The 25,340-nt window shown below is 40.2% G+C and overlaps 1 protein-coding gene across 1 annotated transcript in view; it reads left to right on the plus strand.

Annotated features, from left to right (window-relative positions):
• The window catches only part of enpep (glutamyl aminopeptidase), a 70,687-nt gene extending 53,378 nt beyond the window's left edge, over positions 1 to 17,309 (plus strand). Inside the window, 7 exon segments of the mRNA XM_052038174.1 lie at positions 8,789 to 8,939; positions 9,032 to 9,105; positions 9,196 to 9,297; positions 9,931 to 10,101; positions 10,491 to 10,631; positions 12,148 to 12,229; positions 16,845 to 17,309. Coding sequence (XP_051894134.1) covers positions 8,789 to 8,939; positions 9,032 to 9,105; positions 9,196 to 9,297; positions 9,931 to 10,101; positions 10,491 to 10,631; positions 12,148 to 12,229; positions 16,845 to 16,988 — 865 coding nt within the window. The 3' untranslated portion in view covers positions 16,989 to 17,309.
• Positions 17,310 to 25,340: the final 8,031 nt, after the last annotated feature.

Raw genomic sequence — 25,340 nt, forward strand, 5'->3', positions numbered from 1 at the left:
TTAGCAGGTCAGGCAGCATTTGTGGAGAAAGGAACAGAGCTAGTGTTTCAGGTCAATGCTCCCTCTCCACAAATGCTGCATGACTACTTGTGGCATTTTCTTTCTTTGTTTCAGATTTCCAGCATCTGCAGTTCTTTGCTTCAGTGACATACTGGGGAATGGCAGAGAAATTAAACATATGTTTTGTCTGTCTTGATAGAAAACCTAATAGAAATAGTTTAGAACAATAGGTCAAGGGAGAATGAAGAACTGAATGAAATTCATGTAGCCAAAAATAATTGTTGGGGAAATTGCTGTGAATAAAATTCATTAAATTCCTAAGGCATGTTGGAACCTATTGGAATTTTTTGAGGTTGTAACATACAGAATAGATAAAGGAGATGTGGTGTATGTGGACACTGAGAAGACCTCATACAAGAAGGAATCAAAGGGTGGCTGTAATATAGAAAGAAGCCTTCGATTCCATGCCAGTTCTACATAAAATTAATCCAACTAATCCCATTGCCCCATATTTGCCCCATAGCCCTGCAAATTCTTTCATCTCAGATACTTAACTAGCTCTCATTTGAACCCAACAATTGAATATGCCTCTAGTACCTCCCCAGTAGTGCATTACAGACAATAACCACTTGTTTATGATTTGAAATACTATTGTCAGATCACCTTGCAACCTCCTATGCTCCAAAAAAAAACACAGCTTCTCCTGTCCATCCACATAACTAAAGTCCCTCATCCCTGGAATCATTTTCGAGTCCCAGATTCATAGAGTTGTACAGCATAGAAATAGACCCTTTGGTCCACTGTGTCTAAGCCATCTGTCATGCCTATCTATACTAATCCCACTTGCCTGCATTAATTCCATATCCCTCTGTGCTTTACTCATTCAAGCACCTTGAATTTTGTTACTATTCCTGCCTCCATCACCTACTCTGGCAGCTCATTCCAGATGTCAGCAACTCTTTGTGTGGAAAAATTTCCCCTTCAAGATCCCCTTTAAACCTCCTTCAACTCACCTTAAACCTATGCCCTCTAGTCTTAGACATCCTACCATGGGAAACAGGCTCCGGGTCCCTACCCTAACTGTGTCTCTCATAATTTTACATACCTCTACATTGTCAACTCTCAGCCTCCTTCCAAGGAAAATAGACCCAGCCTATCCAATCTTTCCTTATAACTCGTCCTCCAATCCAGCTAACAAGCTTGTGAACCTTTCTGCACTGTCTCTAGCTTAATCACATCTTTTCTGTAGTGTGGTGACCAGAACTTTGTGCAATACTCAAAGTGCGGCGTAACCAACATTTTGTACAACTGTAGCATGATGTCCAATTCAGTACTCATTGCCACAGCCAATGAAGAAAAACATGCCATACACTTTTTTCATCACCCTATCTACCTGTGTTGCCACTTTCAGGGAACTGTGTACTTGTACCCCTAGGTTTCTCTGTTCAACAACACTCTGCAGGCTCCTGCCATTCACTTCGTATGTCCTGCTATGGTTTAACTTCCCAAATTTCATTACTTTGCACTTGTCTGAGTTAAGTTCCATCTGCCATTCCTTTGGCCACTTACCCAGTTGATCAGTGTCCTGTTGTAACCTTAGATAACCTTCTTCACTGTCCACTACACCACCAACCTTTGGTGTCATCTGTACACTTACTAATCTTGCCACCTACATTCTCATCCAAATCATTAGTATACATGATGAACAACCAGCACTAATCCCTGTGACGCAGACCAACATTCTGAAAAACTATCCTCCACCGCCACCTTCTGCATCTACCACTGAAGCAATTTTGCATTCAGTTTGCTTGCTCACCCTGTCTATCATGCGGGACCTTGTCAAAGGCCTTGCTAATGTCCATATAGGCAACATTTACTGCCCTATTCTCATCAATCCTCTTGGTGACCTATTCAAAAAACACTCAATCAAATTTGTGAGACATGATTTCCCATCCACAAAGCAATGCTGGCTAGCCCTGATCAGTCCTTGCCTTTTCCAAATGCAAATAAATCCTGTCTCTCAGAATTTCTTCCAATAAGTTTGCCACCACTGACTGCTTACTGTCCTACAGTTACCTGGCTTATCCCTGCTGCCCTTCTTAAATAAAGGCACAATTTTAGCTGTCCTCCAGTCTTCTGGCACCTCACTCATTGCTAACGAAGTTACAAACATCTCTGCCGTGGCCCCAACAATCTCTTCTACACTCCCTCCAAAGCTCCACCACAACCCTCTGCTTTCTACAGGCAAGCCAATTCTGAATCCACACAGCCAAGCCTCTCTGGATCCCATGCCCTCTGACCTTCTGAAGAAGCCTACCATGTGGAACCTTGTCAAATGCCTTACTAAAATCCATGTAGACCACATTTACTGCACTACCCTCATCTTCCTGGTCACCTCCTCAAAGAACCCTATCAGGCTTGTGAGACATGATCTGCCCTTAACAAAGCCATGCTGGCTGTCCCCAATCGGTCCATGATTCTCTAAATGCCCATAGATCCTATCTCTAAGAAACCTTTCCAACAGCTTGCCCACCACAGACGTAAGGCTCACTGGTCTATAATTCCCTGGACTATCCCTACTACCTTTTTTGAATAAGTGGACAACATCTGCCACCCTCCTATCCTCTGGTACCATTCCCGTGGACAACAGGGACTCAAAGATCCTAGCCAACGGTTCAGCAATCTCCTCCCTCGCCTCGCAGAGCAGCCTGGGGAATATTCCATCAGGCCCCAGGGACTTATCTGTCCTAATATTTTCTAACAGCTCCAACACATCCTCTCTCTTGATATCAACATGCTCTAGAACATTAATCTTACCAACACCGTCCTCAGCGTCATCAAGAACCCTCTGAAGAGAAGTATTCATTGAGAACCTCACCCACTTCCACAGCTTCCAGGCACATCTTCCTACCTTTGTCCCTAATCGGTCCTACCTTGACTGACTCTCGTCATCCTTCTGCTCTTCACATACGTGAAAAAGGGATTCTCCTTAACCCTACTCGCCAAAACCTTTTCATGTCCCCTTCTTGCTCTCCTCAGCCCCTTCTTAAGTTCCTTCCTTGCTACCCTATATTCCTCATGAGCCCTATCTGATCCTTGCTGCCTACCCGTTATGTATGCTGCCTTCCTCCCAACTAGATGTTCCACCTGCCATTCCTTCTCTGCCTCACCGGGACAAATTTATCCCTAACATCCTGCAAGAGATACCTGAACAATGACCGCATCCCCATAGTACATTTCCCTTCAAAAATGTCATCCCAATTTACACTTGCAAGTGCTAGGCTTATAGCCTCATAATTTGCCCTTCCCCAATTAAATATCTTCCTGTCCTCTTTGCTCCTATCCTTGTGCATGACAATGCTAAAGGTTAGGGAGTGGTGGTCACTGTCCCCCCAAATGCTCACCCACTGATAGATCTGTCATCTGACCCGGTTCATTACCTAATACTAGATCTAATATGGCATTCCCTCTAATCGGCCTGTCAACATACTGGGACAGGAATCCGTCCTGGACACACTTAACAAACTCTGCCCTGTCTAAACCTTTGGTACTAAGCAGGTGCCAATCAATATTTGGGAAGTTGAAGTCTCCCATGATAACAACCCTGTTATTCTTGCACCTTTCCAAAATCTGCCTCCTAATCTGCTCCTCAGTATCCTTGCTGCTACCAGGGGGCCTATAGAATACTCCCAGTAGAGTAACTGCTCCTTCCTTGTTCCTAACTTCCACCCATACTGACTCTAGAGAGGATCCTTCTACATTATCCACCCTTTCTGCAGCTGTAATAGTATCCCTGACCAGAGCGCCACCCCTCGTCCTCTTCGCCCCTGCCCTCCCTATCCCTCTTAAAACACTGAAATCCAGGAACATTCAATATCCATTCCTACCCGGTGACAGGCAAGTCTCTGCAAGAGCCACAATATCATAGATAAATATATTCCGTGTGTGTGTGTGTGTGTGTATTTATATATATATATATATATAGATATCTATATATATAGATATGTGTGTGTGTGTATGTATATGTGTGTGTGTGTGTGTGTGTGTGTGTGTGTGTGTATATATATTCCATGTATTTATCCAAGCGCTCAATTCATCACCCTTATTCCTGATACTTCTTGCATTTAAGTAAGTGCACTTTAGCCCATCCACCTTTCTACTTTTATACCCTATATTCTGCTTCTCCTTCCTCAAAGCCTTCAAGGAGATATATAAGGCTGGTGGATGACGTTTAATGCTGAGATATGTGAAGTGTTATCTTTTGGTAGGAAGAATGAGAATGGGCCATTTAAGGATCTGTGGACATGAACTCGAAGATCCCTCTGTTTTTCCACACCTCTCAATATCTTTCCGTATATTTTATATTCCCCTGGCCTGCAGCACCTCTTAACTCATTACCTCTTGTTTCCCTGGATTTAATTTATTTGTCAGTTTTCTGCTTCACTGACTAGAGCTGAAGTGTAAAGGTTTCCTCCTAACAATTGACCACAATTTTTTATTACCTGGACTTCTTTATTATCCCCCTATAGGTCTGAATCATTAGTATATATTATAAAAGCAAGGGACTACTAACCCCTGTGGAACTCTCTAGTAACAGACTTACAGTCACAAAATACCCATTCACTCTTAGCCATCACTTCCTGCTATGTGGCTAATTTATGATCCAATATGTCACTCTCCCTGGGTTCTCTTGGGCTTTTGTGTTTGTTCAATCTTCCATGTGAAACCTTATCAAAAGCCTCACTTAGAGAAAGTAAAGTATATTGGAACTGCTTTCCTTATCAACACTCGTCACTTTCTCAAAAAATAATCAAGTTTTTCAGGCACAATCCATTCTGACTGTTTCTGATTAATCTGTGCCTTTCTAAGTGAAGGTTTATTATTGTTCCTTAGACTGGATTTCAGTAATTTACCCACCACCTAAGCTAAACTAAGTGGTCTGTAATCACCTAGCATTATCCCTCTGGGACATGTAGCCAGAGAGAACTGAAAAATATATGTATATATATATTCCACAACTTCCTTCTTTGTACCTTTTAACAACCTAGAATATATTTCACCTGAACGTGGTGGTTTATCCATTTTTTTCAAGGATGATAAACCCTTTAATGTTTTTATTCTATCCAATGTATTACACTGGCCCTGCTCCTGTTACACTGGCCCCTACATCTCCTCCCTCACGACCATTGAGGGCTCTAAACAGTCCTTCCAGGTGAGGCAGCACTTCACCTGTGAATCTAAGGGTGTCATTTATTGCATGCGGTACTCCTGGTGTGGCCTCCTTTACATCGATGAGACCTGACACAGATTGGGGGATTACTTCGTCAAGCACCTTCACTCCATCTGCCGCGACAGCCAGGTCCCCCCAGAGGCCTGCCATTTTAATTCCACTTCCCATTCCTACACCGACATGTCTATCCACGGCCTCCTCTACTGCCACGTTGAGGCCAGGTGCAGGTTGGAGAAGCAACAGCTCATACTCTGTCTTGGTAGTCTCCAACCTGACGGCATCAACATTGCTTTCTCTAACCTCCGGTAACCCCTCCCCTCTGTTTATCTTTCCCCTCCTTTTTGTTTTCCCTCATTCCTGTGGCCCCCTCACCCCATCTTTTCTCTCCCCTGTCCAACCTCCCTGCCTTTATTCCATGGCCTACTGTCCTCTCCTATCAGATTCCTCCTTCTTCATCCCTTTGCCTCTTCCACCTGCCACCTCTCTGCTTCTCACATCATTCCCTTTCACAACCCCCCCCACCATCCACCTACCTTCCCCTTCTCACCTGGACTCACCTATCACCTGCTGGTTTGTGCTCCTCCCCCTACCCCTACCCTTTTATTCTAGCTTCTGCCCTCTTCCTTTCCAGTCCTGATGAAGGGTCTCGGCCCGAAACGTCAACTGTCCATTTCCCTCCATAGATGCTACCTGACCTGCTGAGTTCCTCCAGCATTTTGTGTTTGTTGTTCCAGATCTCCAGCATCTGCAATCTCTCTTGTGTCTCCAATATATTACACTATTTCCTTAACTACATCATGAGTAGCATCCTCCCTTTTGTGAAGGCAGTTGCAAAATATTCATAAAAAAGCTTAACTACATCCACTATATCCACACATAGACAACCTTTTTGGCTCCTAAGAGGCCCAGTTATTTTGTTAGTTATCTTTTTGCTTTTTTTGAACTGACAAAACATTATTGGATTTTCTTTGTTTTTACTTCCCAATATTCGTTTACACCCTCTCTTTTTGTTCATAATTTCCTTTTTAATTTCACTTCTCTTTGTACTCTTGCAGGCTTTCCGCTGTATACAGCTCTAGGTATCAGATGCAAACTGCCCTTTTTAGTCATATCCTACACTGTACCTACTTTGACTTCCAAGGGTTTCCAGTACCACCTTTTTCCTTTGTGGGAATATTTTTTACCCTGAACCCTTTGAATTATAAATGCCTCCTAGTGATCTGAGCCTGATATATTGTTTCCAGTGCAATTTTACAAAATCACTTCTCAGTCTAGTAAAATTTGCCCTTTCCCAACTTCCAGCCTTTACTCTTATTTTATCTATGCTATCTAACCATTGTGATCAGTACCACAAAAATGTTCCTTTCATTTACTCAGTTTAACTTCCAAAAACAAAGTCCAGAATGCCTCCTTTCTCCAGTTGGGTCTGTTAAATATTGACAAAAATTATTCTCCTGGATACAGTTTGGAAAACCTGTGCCTTCTACACTTTTTGCACTACTTATCCCAGCTAGTATTTGGGTCATTGACATCTTGTTGATTTGCTTGACCAGCACTATTGCACTTGCCAGAAATGTACCCAAAAATTTGCTCTTTTTATTTCTCCGTCAGACTCTCTGGAGGTCCAAAATGTACTTCCAAAAGTGCCTCTTTTTCTTTTGTTCCTCTTTATATCCAGGTTTGCTATTGGTACAATGATATGCAGTGTGAGATGTGAGGAAGATGCAGAGAAGCTTCAACATGATATAGACAGATTAAATTAATAGATGAGGATATGGTAAATTGAATATGATGTGGAAAAGTGTGAAATCATCCAGATTGATAAGAAGACGTGGTAAAAAAGGATATTTTTTTAAATGGTGGGAAATTGAGGTGTTGTCATTCAGAGAGACTTGGGTGTTCTTCTACATAGATAATTGAAAGTTAACTTTTATTGCAAGAGGATTTGAGTACAAGAGTAAAGATGCCTTACTACAATTATATAGGTCTATGAAATATTGTATACAGGTCAGATCTCCCACCCCAAGGAAGGATGTACTTGCAATATAGGGAGTGCAGTGAAGGTTCTGCAGCTGGAATGGAAGGATGTCTTCAGAGTAGATTAAGCACACTGAGTCTATCCTCTTAAGAGGTTAAAAGCGTGAGAGGTGATCTTATTGAAATGTTTGCTGGGCTTGACAGGGTAAGTTGAGCGATGATACTTGGACTGGCTGGGGTATCTGGACCCAGAGAACACAGTGCCAAAACAAAGGGGTCAGCCGTTCAGGACTGAGATAAGAAGACACAAGAGACGGCAGATGCTGGAACATGGAGCAACAAACAATCTGCTGGAGGAACTCGGAAGGTTGAGCAGCATCTGTGGGGGGATAGGAATTATTAATGTTTCATGTCAAAAGCCTGCATCAGATATAAGAAGAACTGCCTTCATTCAGAGGGCAGTGAATTTTTAGAATTCTTTACCCATGAGGGCAGGGGAAGCTCAGTATATTCAAGATGTGTCTCAACAGATTTTGGATATTAAACAAAGCAAGGGATTGGAAGTTAGGAGAGTTGGTCAATAATGTAAAATACCTAAGATGATCTTATTGAATGGTAGAGCAGATATAAGGGGATGAACTCCTGCTTTTACCTTACTCAAAAAGCCTGGTTATTTCTGCCTTTGTAACATCATTGCAATCCACTCCTACTTAGCTTTTCTACTGCTGAAACCATCTCTGTCTTTGTTTCCTTTAGACTTGACCATTTCAACATACCGGCTAGCCTCCCTCAATTACTCTTTATAAACTTGAGGTCATCTAAAGTACTATCGCTTGTGTCTTAACTCTCACCAATTCCTGTTCACCCATAATCCCTGTGTCTCCTGATAACAAGAAATATTCCTGAAGTGGCTATAATGTTACTGACACTCAATGTGGCATTGACGAGGGAGCATTGTACTGCCGTATCTAAATTGAAAGTATCTGCTGCTGATGCTAGCCATCTGGCACAGAAAAGGAGGAATAGTGGAAAGGAAGATTGAACAAGGTCTCAATCTGCAGTTTGTCCAAAACTGAATATTGCCCTGTCATTTCACACCTGTCTCTCTTTTTGATGAAGACATTGTTCACTGATTACTTATTTCTTAAAGTGTATCCCTGAAATAACAAGGGTGTTGGGGGACCACTTTCATATTCACATTATAAGTGAAACTAACATTTACCCATCTTGGAGGACATGGTAATACCTATGTGATATTCAAACTGCAATATAATGACACTGTTTTATCGAGGTTCCAATGTATTATAATTTTCTATTCATAATTACATTTTAATTACTAACTACATTGAAAGGTAAATTTTGTTCAATTTAAACTGACCCCTATTTTCTTTAATAAAAGACTTCTGCACAGCATCTACCTCTTAGTCACCATAAGTGACTCCCAAAACAAAAATAGTAATTGAAAAACAAAGAACTGCAGTTGCTGGAAATCTGAAATCAACATTTCTATTGGGCAGGAGTAAAATCTAACAGGAGGCTGAGCTCTAATTACTTTTCCTGCAATGTTTGCCTTCTCTGCAGAGCAACTCTCCTAAAGTACTCTGTGGCCTTAAACATGACAAAATATCTGAAAAATGAAGAAGACTATTTACCTTGGTCAAAAGCCATTTCATCCATTGCATATATTCGGAGCATGCTACAAGATGATAACATTCTTTACCCAAAATTCCAGGTGAGTTATAGTTAATATTTTGAAAGATTGAACAAAAATAGAAATTAAAGCACTTGCCATTCATGTTTTCCTTGACAATTTTGATTTTGTAGGCATATTGGAGAAAACAAGTGAAGCCCATTGCAAGTGCACTTGGTTGGACTGATACAGACTCCCATTTGAAAAGGTTTACTATTTCTTCATAGCATAATTATGAATCACACCATTGATTGAATTGCATGAACTAACCTACAGATTCATTTTGGTGTATCCATAGGTTATTGAGGGAAGATGTTCTGGGGCTTGCATGCCACATGGGAGATGAGGAAGCATTAAACAATGCAAGCAACTTATTTGAAGAATGGTTGGCAGGAAAAAGGTGACCATATTGGCTGTGATGTTTATGGGGAAGGTCTGGAGAGTGTGGTAACAGTGGAGGGCTGGAAACTGTGGTCATGGAAAGAGTCTGTCAGATTTATCAAGAATTTTCTTACCCAAAATTTGGAGAGATTTTCTTGCTCTCTTCTGAGAAAACTGAAGTAGAAGCCCAGAATGATCCTGCCTTTTCAGCACTTATTGTGGAGGAAAGTTTGTTTGAGGTTTTGGAGGGAGCACCTCTGCAACTCATGGCTTATAAGCTGGGCTGCACAAGGCATATGCCTGCCTGATCCAGCTGCTCCCATTTCCATTTAGATGTTGGTATTACTGAACCCCGGGCATTAAAGCAGGCTAGCATTTCATTTTTGAGTCTGATTTATTATGATGGGCATTCCATCTTTTGAGAGCAAGATGAACACAAACCATGCAACCTTCTTCAACAAAATGTGGTGGGGCGATTTTGTTGCAGTCATGTTACACAATCGTCAAATTTTAATCCAATTTTACCCCACTTATCATGGGGCTGTTAAAATCCACTCCCACCTCCATTTCACTGGCTTTAGTATTAAGTTGGTGAAAATAAAATAAAAATTGCCATTTGGAAATAATTTCAAATTAATTTTATTTAATCCAGTATAGCACCTAACCTGCGTCTGATTGTGTACCGCTATGGAATGCAACAGGTTGGGAATGAGTCTTCGTGGGAAATTATGTTTAAAAGGTACCAGGAAACACCTCTTGCACAGGAGAAGGACAAGCTTCTATATGGATTGGCTTCAGTGGAGGATGTGCAACTTTTGGACAGGTAGTTACAAAGCTGCTGTTGACCTACTTCATAAGATGTATTGCAATACTTTCACCTCTTCAGAAATTGAAAGGATTTTCCAAAAGGTTTTTTTCTGTATAACTTCAAATTTTCTTCACATCTTTTTTTCACTGTTTCCCTTCCATTCAAACTGCTGCAGTTCAAGCAGCGCTCAGTTTGAAGTCGTGCATGTTGGGCAAGAAGGACATAATTTATGAATGTACTTAAATTTGGAGTTCCATGACTCAAGGAGGAGCTGAAGGCCAACTCACAGAAGTGGTGGCTGGTACCTAATATGTCATTGAACCCTTTTGTTTGAAATATATAAAGACATTCTTATTTTCTTGAAGATCAAGCTACTAAAAATATACTTTTCCTTTCTAATGTAGGTTCTTAAAGTATCTTAAAAACGAAAGTCTCATAAAGGCTCAGGACGTGTTTACTGTTATCCGGTACATTTCATACAATAAGTACGGGAAAACTATGGCTTGGGATTGGACACGACTCAACTGGGAATACTTAGTCCAAAGGTAGGAGCATATATTCTTTCCTTTTCCCAGTACAGTTTCACTTACCAGGTAACGTCTTATTCTATTTTATGTTTCTCTCTGGTTGTTAATGGTCAGATCCATAGCTATTGTTATGTTGAATTTCAATTCTTATCACAGTATATATTTAATTCACAGCTATACAGTCAAATATCTCAAATACCATTTTATAATGTGTACGTAGGGGTGTAATTCGCAATTGGAGTGGTTTGGTGGGTGAATGGTAGGATCCAACAATGAATGGGGGTATGTTGAAAATGCTGGACATCTAAAATAAAAACAGAATGCTGGAAATACTCATCAGGTCAGGCAGCACCTATGGAGAGAGGAGCAAAGTTGGTGACCTAAATGAAGATATACTGGGCTGAAAATGCTATCGAATAGCCTAAGGTTTTTATGCATGCAATGCATGGTCGAAGTTGCTGCAGCAATATTGTGGCACACGTGGACATGTAAGAATAGGGTGAACTTTGACTATAGATGCAAGCCTTCAGAGAAGCATGATAGGCTGCTCCAGCTACATTAAAGGACCCATCCTTACCTTAGCTGCTATAATGGAGTCCGTCAATGAAACAAGACCTAGAATTGAAGATGGCACCAATATTTTCTGTGTCATAGATAAGGCTTTTTACTCGTGTAATTTGTACAAATGCAGCAAACCTTGTCCCAAACACTCATGTCGAACATTACAATATCCTTTTGGCCTTCAGAGATGTGTGGTCCCCACTCCCATCCACACCCCATGAAGGCAAGCTGTCTCCAATTAGTAGCACCACTTGAAGTGGCAGTTCACAACACAGAGCACTGCTTTCTGAGCTCCCAACATTGTAGAGGATTGCACTTCAAATTTTGCATACAAATTTCAACGTAACATGTGTTTTTCACAAGTCTGCTTGTTAGAATGTTGTACCCACACTTCCCTGCATGAAACTGGTATTGGACTCTCACGTAGCACCATTTTAGCATGCACTTTAACTGCTCCAAAAAATTCCTGGGCCAACATGTTCAAATGTCTAAGGCAGGAAAGTCTCCTTTTGGATGGTAATTATAATGCAACTTGTTCTTTAAAAAAAACTACTAATTTCTTTTGCTGACTTAAGAAATAAAGACTTATTTTCATGACCCAGGTTTCCCCAACCATTTTGCAGTGAGGTGATAGTCTTTAGGATGATGTGTAACATTGGAAATACAGCAGTTAATTTGTGCACACCAAGGTATTGTGGGGAGTGATATGAAAATGACCAGCCACTGCTTTCTTTTAGGTGTTGGTAAGTAAGCAATGTTGAGTTTTCTGAGAACATGTTGCCAATCAAGGGTCTTGCCTATCAGAAATCCATAGGCAATGTGCCTCCAGTTTCCTGATAAGTGTACCTTTGGGTGGGCTGCATGTTCACGGCCTGTTAAAGTGTGTATTTGGGATGAAGCCATCATGGTGGAGTGTCATGTAGTGTTACTTTAAAGAAGCACTTGGCAAACCTACATTTCGTTTGCCTTTCAGATACACAATTAACGATAGAAATCTTGGACGGCTGATTTTGAGAATAACGACTTCATTTAACACTGAACTCAGTTTGTGGCAGGTAAGTAGCAAGAAATCAGCTTTAGAAAGCTTTTAATGTTTTTGCATTATTGTGCACAAATCATGATGAGTGGTGTGTGTGTGAGACAAAATCATAAGCTTTCTCTAATAAATACAGCGAAGTAAAATTCAAGGATAGTTATTTGCTGTTTCTAAGCTCCTCTAACAGGCATAGGCTGGGTCAATTATTAAAGTTTGTAGACTGAAGAGGGAGATGGGGAAGTGGGACTGGGATAGATTATTTGGTGAAAGTGAGTTATGGGGCCCAGAATACTTCGGTGTTTAGAGGTTTGAAGGGTGGTGAGTCGGCAACCGAAGTCTTGACTCAGTGGTGTCCATTAAACAATTAACAAGAGAATCAGACACTACAGCAATGTAAGTATGGTACTAAGAAGCTTGAGTAGCTTTTAAACTTGTTCTAACTGGCTGATGGTCCAAATATGTATGCAGGTGGTGAAAAACTTGAAGTATGCATTTGTTGCTGGTAACTGAGAGAACCATAGAAATCCGGAAAACATTCTAATTGCAAAGGCAACATACTATGGATGTGATAAATCTGAAGTAAGAACATAAGAAATAGGAACGGGAGACTCCTTAAGTTTGCTCCACTTTGCCACCTGCTCAGCCATAACCCTTAACTATCCTGCAGACCAAAAATCTATTTTGCCCTTGACTATAGTCAATGACTCAACCTGCACAGCTCTCTGGGATGAAGAACTCCAAAGATTCACAACCTTCTGACAGAAGAAATTTCTTCTCACCTGCTTCTTAGATGGACGACTCCTTATTCTGAAACTGCCCTCTAATTCTATATTTCCCCACCAGGGGAAACGTCCTCTCAACATCTACCCTGTCAAGTCCCTGCATGTTCTTGTACATTTCAATAAGGTTGCCTCTCGTTCTTCAAACCTCCAATGTATAGATCCAACCTACTCAAATTTTCTGCATATGACAACTTCCTCTTATGAATCAACCTAGTGAAGGATCTCAGAATTGCTGTCAATACAAATATATCGCCCCTCAAATAAATAGGTCATAACTGTACACAGTACTCTAGGAGTGGTCTCACCAAGAGGTGTCGCAAGATGAAAAACACTGATGCTGGAGGAACTCAGCAGGCCAGGCAGCATCCATGGAGAAAAGCAGGCAGTCAACGTTTCAGGTCAGTCCTGAAGAAGGGTCCTGACCCAAAACATTGACCGCCTGCTTTTCTCTACAGACGCTGCCTGGCCTGCTGAGTTCCTCCAGTATCATAGTGTTTTTCATCTAGATTCCAGCATCTGCAGTCCATTGTTTCTCTGGTGCAGCAAGACTCTTAATTGTTATACTCCATTCCCTTTACAGTTAAGGCCAACTTTCCATTTGATTTTCTAATTACCTGCTGCACATGCATAATAACATTCTGTATTTCCTGTGTGAGGACACCCAGATCCCTTCGTGATTACCGTAGTTTCCCTCCATTTAAATAATTTTCTATTCCTCTTGCTAAAGTGCATAACCCTTTCCCCTCATACTCCATCTGTCAAATCTTTTCCCAATTGCCTCACCCTATCAATATCCCTTTGCATCTTCCTCACACCTTGCTTCACCTCCCACCTTTGTATCATCAGCAAATTTGACTACAAGTCATTCGGATACTATATCTAAATCATTGATATAGTTTGGAAGTAGTTGTGGCCTTATTGTTAAACCATCTGGCTTGCCACTCGTTGCAGCTTGCAAATCTGAAAATGATCAGTTTATCCCAACATTTTGTTTTCTGTTGGTTAGCTAAAAAATAGTCCCTAATAATATGACCATCAATGCCATGAGCTCTTACCTCAAAGAGTAAACTTTTATGCGACACCTTATCGAATGCCTTCTGGAAATCCACATTCACTGCCTCTGCTGGTTTCCCATTATCCACCCTGCACATTACATCCTCTAATAAATTTGTCAAATGTCATTTCCTTTTCATAAAACTATGTTGACTCTGCTTGATTGTACTATGATTCTCTATGATTGACCTGCTACCACTAATGGATGCCAGCATTTTTCCATTGACAGATGTTAGGCTAACTGCTTTATAGTTTTCTGCATTCCATCTCCCTCCTTTCTTGAATAAGAGTGGTACACTTACAATTTTGCTATCCAAGGGGACTTTTTCAGAAATTAGGGAATTTTGGAATATCACAGCCAATTATCCACTCTCTGCAGCCATTTCTTTCGAGGATATCACGTCCGGAGGAATTGTCTGCCTTTGGTCTCATTAGTTTGCCTGGCACCTTTTCTATAGTGATTGTGATTATTTAAAATTGTTACCTCCATTTTTCCCTCTAATTCTTTATACTACTTTTGGAATGTTTTTAGCATCTTCTACCATAAAGCCAGATACAAAACTTTTGTTTGAAGTCTTTGCCATTTCCTTAGAATATAGAACAGTACAGCACTGGAACAGGCATCTTGGCCCACAATGTTTGCGCCAAACACAATGCCGAATTAAACTAAATCTCTTCTGTCTGTACATGATTCCTATCCCTCTGTTCCCTATATATTCAAATGTCCACATAACTGCCTCTTAAACGGCACTATCATATCTGCTTCCACCACTGCCTCTGGCAGAATGTCCCTGGCATCTAACACTCTCTGTGTATATAAAAAAAACTTGCCCTGCACATTTCTGTTAAACTATTCCCCTCTCACTTTAAATGCATGTCCTCCAGTACTTGGCATTTCTACCCTGGGAAACATATTCTGACTGTCTACCTGTTCCATGCCTCTCATAATTTTATAAAGTTCTATCAGGTCTACCCTCAGCCTTTGACACTCAGGAGAAAAAAAAACAAGTTTGTCTAACCTCTACTGATAGCTCATGCCCTCTAATTTAGGCAGCATCCTGATAAACCTTTATTGCACCCTTTTGAAAGCCTCCACATTCTTCCTGTAATGGGGTGACCAGAATTGCATACATTTCCCTATTTCACAATACCAGTTGTTCAGTTGCATCTAAGGGACTGACATTTACCTTGGCTACTCTCTTTTTATATAGCTATAAAAGTTCTTACCTTCAGTTTTTTATATTTCTTGCTAATTTACTCTCATAATCAATTTTCTCCATTTTTAGTCATCTTTTGCTGATTTCTACAATTTTCCTAATCTTCTGGATTATCACCAATCATTGCAAAATTTCTGCCTTTTCTTTCGATTAATGCCATCGCTAAATTTCTTAGTTAGCTATGGATGGATCATCTTTCACTTAGTTGAGAATTGTTAATTATTTCCTTGAACATAGTCATTGCTTATCTATAATTTTAATTTTTAATCTATTTTCCCCAATCATTTTTGGCCAACTCTGCTTTATCTCTTTGTAACTGCCTTTAGTTATGGCTCAAATACAAAATATGAAATTCAGTCATGTTTTGATAATCTTCATAAGAGAATCCTCAACTCTGAGACCATTAATAAATCTGTCTTATTACAACATGTTCATATCTAAAATACCCATTCCTTGCTGGGTTCCATAATGTAAGAAACTGTCCTGAACATGCTCATTCTCAAGGATAGGATTCATCCAATCTGTATTAAGGTTTCATGATTATTGCAATACCTTTCCAATTGCAATATTTTATTTCCAAGAACATGTTATTTCTTAATTTGTACTCCAATTAATCTATTTGTTAGGGGCCTATAGACTACTAAGTATAAAAAAATAAATGCTGGAATTACTCTCCAGATCAGGTAGTATTAGGCAGTGGAGAAAGAAACAGCTAAAATTTCAAGTCATCAGAACTGATACATATTACAGAAGTGAGACTTTAAGATAAGGAAATGGAAGCTATGATAATGATTTGAAAGTGTTGAAGTCAGAAGGCGGTGAAATGACAAGCTGAAAGATCCTTGAACTTCTCTTGTTGGCTACTGAGCACTCAGAAAACATAGGGAGTACAAGTTGGATTATTAAAATGAGAAGTGAATGGATGGAATGGATGATCAGGGTGATGCTTGTGGAATGGCTGGAGTTGTCTAGAAAAATGATCACTCACATTAAATTGGTTTATTATTGTCACATGTACCGCGGTAGGTACAGTGAAGAATTTTGTTTTGCGTGCCATCCATACAGATCATTTCATCACATCAGTGCATTGAGGTAGTACAAGGGTAAACAATAACAGAATACGGAATAATGTGTTACAGTTACAGAGAACATGCAGTGAAGGCAGATGATAAGGCGCATGGTCATAACAAGGTAGATTAATTTGAAGATTATCAGTCAATTACTCTTGCATTGCAAGGTATGTTTGGGGCACTGGATAATGGGAAGAAAGCAGTGAAAGTGCACAGTTCTTGTACTTAATTGGAAAGGTGCCATGGGATTGGGAGAGTATTGGGACTGTTTTGAGTAGATTAGGATATACAGGAAAGATTGGTCCCTCTGGAGTGCTGAAAGGGAAAGGAAAATTTCGATGGGTGGTGACAGTGTACTGGAGGCAGTGGATGATAATCTATTGAATGTAGAGTTGGGAAGGGTGGAAGGAGAAGAAAGGGGAAACTTTACGTGCATCAGTAGGGAAGGAAGTAATTATTTGGACCGTCAATTTTTTTCCCCAAGTTACCTAATTTATGTTTATTCATTTAAGATTAAAGATTTCTTTGCAAAATATCCAGAGGCTGGAGCAGGAGAAATTCCTCGTAAGCAAGCTCTTGAAACTGTGCAGACAAATATAGACTGGTTAAAAAACAACAAGAATGAAATAGACCAATGGCTGCAAAGCAATCACTGAAAACTTAAGGTTATTGCAAATCCTCAGTGGAAACGTAATTGCCATTGATTAAGCACAAAGCATGGAAATTTGCAGCAGCATTTGAGTCCTGTGTCAAGTTTTGTGTTATTTTTTGGGAAGTTTTATGGAAATTACTGTTTTTAAAATCTACATTTTAATTGTAGCCTGATAATCCAAGATGGTTTGTGCAAACATTTGGGGGCTTCCCTTTGTTCTCCTCTTTACAGTCATTGAGCCTTATGATGATATTGTTTACAATGCAAACAATTAAACTGGAATGAGCCATGCATTGTCATTATTGCAGCAAATACGATGAGAGAACTGCTGTTATAAAGAGGAATGGAACAAAATAAATAAAATGTGAACATTTTATGAAATAGATCTTGCAAGCAGTTGGTTTCATTTATATCTCCCTTATTTTCCTTGTTTAAACAGAAACAATGAATTCTGAAGCTCCCAATATCAGCTTCACTATTTGTTACTTTAAAAGTAAAATACTACAGTTGCTGAAAAAGTAAAATACCACTTGAAATGTTATCTTTCTTTCTCCACATTCACTGCCTGAGGTGCTGAGTATTTTCAATTTTTTTTGCTTTAAAATTAGTTAAGTTAATGTATTTAGTTGAGTGTTTTCAAAAGGGATTTCAAAGTGGTTTAGGATTTTATTTTTTTTAAGTGTTTTGAATAGTTTCAATAGGTTAATCAATGATAGAAGCAATGAGATAACTTGGATGGTTCCAGCAGTGTGCTATGGTACATCCAGTTCAAAGATGTTTCAGCTTTATTTTTGGGTGTGACCTGCTTTGGCCCTTTGACCTCTCCCACCCCCATGCAAACCCTTAATGTTACAATAGGCCCTGCTGTGTTGCAGTGATTTGCTATGGGGTATTCAGCCAGTTCTGCAGCACTGATTACATTGTCCAGGTCACATGATGCAAGTTCATGCATATTTCTAAAATCATCAATGAGCGTAGGCTTCTCACAGCTGACTGCAAATTCTGGGCCAATATTGCGTGAATGATCCAAGCAGTTAATAATGCAAAAATCAGCCAGAAAGGAATATGCCATGTCTTGTGAATTGAAACGAACTTGCTGAATAATTTGTGCAACTCCACCATTAGCCTTGTAGAAATTGCCTCCTGCTCTTAACCTTGCTTTCAGTTTGAAGTCACCTCATTAGCACATTAATTGCGAATTAAACTCTCCACAGAAAATCATCCAATTATTAATAATGCAAGTACTTCTCTCATAACATATTTGTTCATGGCTGCCTATCAATGGCTGACCCAGAAAATGATGAAAATCTTCTGGAGTGTTTAAAGTATCCATATACACCATTTTTATGCTTTTCTTTGTCTGTTTATCAAATGTATTATGATGATAACCAGCAACAAGAATGATTGTGCATGAAAGCACATCACTGGCTCCATCTTGCAATCAGAGATGAAACAATGACATGTGGCATTGACTTTCTAGCAAGTTTCCCATGTTAACCGCACAATCCCTATGGCACAAACTTCACCTTTTGCAATGTCTGTTGCTATAAGACATGAGTTTCCACACTCTCTATCAGCTGTGTTGTCATCAAACTGATACTACCACCAAACAAGTTAAAGAATTATTATGAATGACATAACTGGAAGCAATGCTAATTAACAATCAGAATATTATACACTGTACCGAATGAAGATCAGAGCATGCACATTTGGAATCAAAATCTTTTTAAAAAGAATTAAGAACCCACTTTTTGAAGTATTCATATAAGGAAATTATAATACGCAAAGTATTTTTAAGAGCAAAACACTTTGCTAAGCACTAAGTATGGCTTGCTGCATCATTTAAAAACTCTCGCAAATTTAATGCAATGTACCATAAAATTGTTAGGGTATTATAGTAGGACAAGTGCACAACCAGCTAAAATTCTTGAACTAGGAATCACCTTTTTTTTATTCTGTTGGAGAAGATGGCAACAACATGACCTGTGGAGGTGCATTGGATCACTAACGTCAACTTTGGGACTTCTGTACAATAATCTAAAGAGTTTCAGTTTCGGGGGAGGTGGGGGGACAATGACAGTAAATGCTGGGAATTTCAATATCATTTCTACCATAAAATCTAGACCACTAAAATCATAAGCGAACTACATTATAGTACTTCATTTAGCCATTGGATGTGAGAGTGGGGAGATGTAGAATGTCGTTATTAGATGACGACTGCTCCATTTCCATTTGGCAGTGGATGTTTCATGGCTGTTTAAAAAAACAAACAATTTACAACACACTGGCTTTAAAACATAAACAAGAAAAGTTACTAAACACCAATAATGTGGCTCAGTTCAGTTGTATTCTTTCATTAGTTTTTAAGCCAGGTTTGGGGAATAAATAATAATAAAATAATTTTGCTCAAGACATAAACTTTTCCTCTAATGTTAAAATTATCTGTTTGCATTTATGAGAATTCTGTATGTGAGCATCCTTGAACTGCAGAAGTCTATGTTGAACTTCATATTGATCCAGTACTTTTAACACAGAAAAGCCTTACAAACAGTTTATCAAAAAAGTGGAATAAAGAACACATTAAAAAAGCAGAAGTAGACCATTCAGCCCTTAAGCCTGCATTGCCATTCATTAAGGTCATTGCTAATCTTTTACTTTAATGCCACTTTCCTGCACTTACCAAATATTCCTTGATTCCCTTAATATCTAAAAATTAATTGATCTCCATCTCGAAAACACCCAGTGTCTGAGCCATCGCAGTCCTCATGGGTAGAAGGTTTTAAAGACTTGCTATCTTCTGGGTGAAATAATTCCTTCTCATCTCAGTCCTGAATGGCTAAGTATTAGAAAGGTAATTATAAACTTTACCAAACAGATGAGTTTTAAAGAGTGCTTCAAAGAGGGGAAAAATGATATTTGGTGAAATAGCAAAGCTAGGAATCCAGACAGCTGAAGGTACCCATCTATAGTGATGACAAGAAGCCAGGTACAGCGAGCTTGGACTGGACCATTGCAGAACTGGCTAAAGTTTTAAAGAAGATGGGAATGAACTCTTGAAAGCACAGATTTTACTTGTGAGGTCTTACAGACCAGGATCCAACAGATGTCTGATAAATCCCGCAGCACAAGGATGCTTATGAACGAAGAGTAGATCAGGAGGCAGTGGAATCACCATCAGAGAATTATAATGTTGCTCGGTGATGGTGACTAGCAATTGTTAAGGCCAATATAGTGGTCTTGGAGAGCAGATGATTACCAGGGACTGGGGTGTGAATTTATAGTTTGGGAACAGTGATAGGCAGGATGGTGGTCACAATGCTCATGGAGGGGAGTTGGAGAAATCAATAAACGTGAGGAGCAAAGCAGTTGGATTTCCAAAGCTGACAAAAAGCACTTCTGCTCCTACATGCTCATGAGCAATGTCATATGACACCCATCTTACAGACCCAACTCATCTCACCAGCTTCCAGTTGTCCAGGTTGCAGGCTTCCTTGAAAATCCAGCTGCCATCAGTTGAAAACATGAAGCAGATAAAAATGCACCCTTCTTATCAACAAACATGCACGTTGAGAGTGAATTAATTGAACCCCATCCTGTTACATCTCCCGGACATGTTATTTTTAAAGTCTATATTCTCTCTGGACCCAAAGCTGAAACTTTGGGGTTTCAGTCTTTGAATGTTTAAGTGTTAAAAAATATTGTTAACCTAAAGCTGGATGTCAAACCATACCAAGACAGTAGAGAAATCAAGGAAAATGCTTTAGACGTAGAGCTGGTGGCCGGAAGTAAACAAGTGGAACCAGGTGACAGATTTGTCCATGATAATGCAAAGAGGAGGCCAAGGATAAATGTTTGGGAGTATATCCATTCTTCCTTGGGAGTAACTTCTCCATGTTCCTTGACAATGAACTCAAAATTTTCAGTGGGCTTCCTAATACACCATGAATTTCACTGTGATTAATCATTAGCCTTCTTCAATAGATTGCCCCATCAAGGTACCCATCAGTAACAGAACTTGCGTATGACTTTACCCTCTGGCAAATTGGCTCCTGTGCCAGCCTTGACCTCACACCCTGGCAGCAGGCCCCTTGTGCAAAGTCTCGTTGACGATGCATGTACTTTGAAGAACAGCTTAAAGACGGGATCTCCATATGGTGAGACACATCACTATTCTCTATGCTTTCATCTGAATCACAAACACTATTAGCATCAAATTAAGCAACAGTGTTTTTACATCTTCACTCTTCTTTTACTTGTATCACTGTCTGGACAGGTTACAGTGCTTGGTTGTCTAAAAGGAGAAAGGGACATGGCTTGGGTCGCACTGAAGGTAACAAAGATAATGAGAGATGCATACTTTCACCATCTGGAGTTTGTGAATGAGAAAAGGCTGTTGGATCAGGGAGGATTGGGGAGTGGGAGGAGGATTAGGGATGAGAATACCTTCATTTCAGCTGATTCATTCCTGGCTCTGACCACTCCCTCCAAACTAACCATCCTATTGGTGACTATTACCTTCTCCTTGAGGATTAGGGCATGCAGAACCATCTCTACCCTTATATTTAGCTTCTACTGTCTCCAGTTATGTGGTACCTTCTGCAAAATAGAGCAAGGTGTGCTGATGCATGTTGTGCAATAAGTTTGGAAAACATGCCTTTCTTGCCATTTAACTGGTGGTATTTGCAAGTGGTAAGATGGTGGATGCGGACTTACAGAATTGCTGGATGTGTGAGGAAGAGGTAAACAACCTCCAATATCTTATCTATCCCTTTAATAATTTTATATGTTCTATAGGATCCCCTCTAATTCTTCTGAATTCCAGTAAGTATAGTCCCAGGCGACTCAATCTCTCCTCACAGACCAACCTCCCTCATCTCCAGAATCAACTTGGTGAACCTCCTCTGCACTGCCTCCAAAGCCAGTATATCTTTCTTCAAGTCAGGAGACCAGAACTGCATGCAGTAGCTGTGGCTTCACCAGTACCCCGTACAGTTGCAGTAAACCAACCTTTTGTGATTCATGCACAAGCACCCCCTGAGTCCCTCTGCACAACAGCATGCTGCAATCTTTCACCACTTAAATAATCTGATCTTCTATTTTACCTTCCAAAGTGGATGACCTCACATTTACCAACATTGTACTCCATCTACCCGACCCTTGCCTACTCATTTAACCTATCTATATCTCTCTGTAGACTCTCTGCATCCTCTGCTACATCTATTTCTTGGTTTATTGTCTGTGCCACTGTAATGTCATTATTTGGTGGCCTATAGACAACTCCCACCAGTTATTTTTTCCCTTTACTATTCCTAAGGGCAGGCATGGTAGTGTAGCAGTTAACATAATGCTATTACAGCGCCAGAGACCCGGGTTCAATTCTGGCCGTCGTCTGTAAGGAGTTTGTACATTCTCCCCGTGTGTCTGCGTGAGTTTCCTCCGGGTGCGCCGATTTCCTCCCACATTCCAAAGATGTGCGGGTTAGGAAGTTGTGGGCATGCCATGTTGGCACCGGACGTATGGCGACATTTGCGGGCTGCTGCCAGAACGCTATGCAAAAGATGCATTTCACTGTGTGTTTCGATGTACATGTGACTAATAAAGATGTCTTGAGAAGTGAACCAATGAATGCCTGACAGGACTCCCAATTGATAGAGATTATTAGTAGATCAGTGACATGCTAATAAAAATTATGCAGCATCTGAGACAAGTAATGCAGTGCGTGGGGTATGAAGATTTACCAATTAACTACATATTTGAGCTTGTTGAACTTCTTGCATGCAAGTCCTCAGAACTGGTGTTAATCTTCAAGATGTTCTGCACCAATCATCTTTTGAATGTATTTCTGAAGGGTTTCCTGGTATAGTACCATCTTTTATTGTTTCCCAATACACCTGCTTAAGTCGTGCAGGTTAGCTTTGTAAAGCTTTAAGTGGTGGAGGCCGTTTTAACTCACTATAGCCACTCCTACTTTGACCCTCTGCTGATGTCTCCAGGCAATCAACAGTTAGTGTTGGCAGGATGCTGGAACCAGCATTATGACCATAATGACTGATGTTGGCCTGCATTCTGCTTTAGCATAGATTGTCATATCAGTACCCATTTTCAGGAGTGTTTCATTTTAGTCCCTTTGTATTTTAAATTAATTCTGGGGTATATGGAATCATCCAGATCATACGAATGAAGCCAATGGATGACCAAGCCCAAATATTTGCCCCTCTTCAATTATTACTCAAAAGCTGCTGCTAGCAAATAACCTGCCTTCTGCACGACCTATATGATTTTCCCTTCTACTGATTTAGATAGTATGAACAGCCTGTACCACTGTTGTAGAATTTACCTAATTATATATTTATAGCTCCATAAACCAAAGTTATACCAAACCAAGAGGGTGCAAACAATAAATTTGTTTATCCAATTTAAATTTGCTCAAATGTATTTATTTTGTATATGTGTGCATTTTAAGCTAAGATATATTAATCTTTAATTCATTGTTCCGTGCTATTTACAACTCTTTAGAAAATGAAGCAGCCCATGCCTGCATGCAGCAAAATCTAGACAATTAGAAAATAGAAAAAAAAAGCTAGAAATTTCATGAAAAATCATTGACTGTTTTTCTCTCCATAGAGATTGTCTGAAATATAAAATATTCCCAGCAATATTTTATTTAAGACCCAGAAAATCACTCATAACCTGATAGATAGCATGTAATATTCATACCACACAATGGCCATCTTCATGAGGATCTAACCACATATGAACATAAGACTATAAGATATAGAAGCAGAAATAAGCCAATTGCCCCACTTAACCCCTTTACCAATCAAGAACCTGTCAATCTCTGCTGTAAGTAAACCCAATGACTTGGTCTCCACAGCCCTCTGTGGCAATGAAGTTCACAGATTCACTACCTTCTGGCTGAAGAAATTCCTCCTCATCTGTTTTAAGGGGCGTCACTTTATTCGGCGGCTGTGCCCTTAGATCGTAGGCTCTCTTACTAATGGAAACATCTTCTCCACGTTCACTCTATCCAGGCCTTTCATTATTCAGTAAGTTTCAATAGATCCCCCATCATCCTTCTGAACTCGAGTACAGGCCCAGAGACATAAAACGCTCCTCATATGTTAAGCCTTTCATTACCGGGATCATTCTTGTGAACCTCCTCTGGATCCTCTCCAGGGCCAGCACATTCTTCCTTAGATACGAGGCCCAAAATTGCTCATAATATTCCAAATGCGATCTGACCAACACCTTATAAACTCTCAGCACTAAGTTCTTGCTTTTATATTCTTGTCCTCTCAAAATGAATGCTAACATTGCATTTACCTTCTATACTACTGACACAACCTGCAAGTTAACCTTGAGGGCATCCTGAATTAGGACTCCCAAGTCCCTTTGCACCTTTGATTTCTGAATTTTCTCCCAATTTAGAAAGTAGTCTACACCTGTTGTGAGAAACGGTTCTTTGAGGTAGTGTAGCGGTTAGAGTAACGCTATTACAGCACCAGCCACCCGGGTTCAATTCCCGCTGCTGTCTGTAAGGAGTTTGTACGTTCTCCCGTGTCTGCGTGGGTTTCCTCTGGGTGCTCCAGTTTCCTCCCACATTCTAGAGATGTACAGGTAGGTTAATTGGGTTTAAAGTGGGCGGCACGGACTCATTGGGCCGGAAGGGCCTGTTACCAGGCTGTAAATAAAATTTTAAAAAATTTAATTTAAATTTAAAATTTAAATTTAAAGGACAAAGACTCCGGACACAGTCTTTGGAGTTTAAAAATGGTTTATTCACAAAGACAAACACGGGAACAGAATGAATGGGAACAGATGCACACACAGCGGTGATCGCAAACGTGGGGTGGGGGGGGGGGTAATCATAATGAGGGTGAGATGCACACACACACAAAAAACAAACTGGTTACAAATGATCAGGGAGAAAACAATACAATGCCTGACCACCTGAGTCTGTACAAGCATTGGCTCTATCGCCCCAGGGATACTTAACTAATTACCCTTATGTGCACAGCTTACCTCGACATCCCTCGGACTAGACAAAGAGACAGAATAAAGCATGTGGCACTTTTATACTGCTGGAGGGCTGGGTGGAGCCAGCCCAGGTAATTCAAACAGACCAATCGCCCCAGTGTGCCAGGTACAAAGGTGTTTAAAGCGACCAATTGTCAGCTGTGCCCAGAGGGGCAGGGGTGGAGCCAAACCTTGATTGACAGTGGTGTGTCTTCCGACCAAATGAGCAATGCTGTCATCCAACCAGATGGGGTCAGTGTTGTCACTGTAACATGACAGCCATGACCGTCACCCACTGTCATGTGACAGCCATGACCTTTCACACTACAACACCTTTATT

Source organism: Pristis pectinata, chromosome 2 (genome assembly GCF_009764475.1).
Source record: "Pristis pectinata isolate sPriPec2 chromosome 2, sPriPec2.1.pri, whole genome shotgun sequence".
Classification (NCBI taxonomy): domain Eukaryota; kingdom Metazoa; phylum Chordata; class Chondrichthyes; order Rhinopristiformes; family Pristidae; genus Pristis; species Pristis pectinata.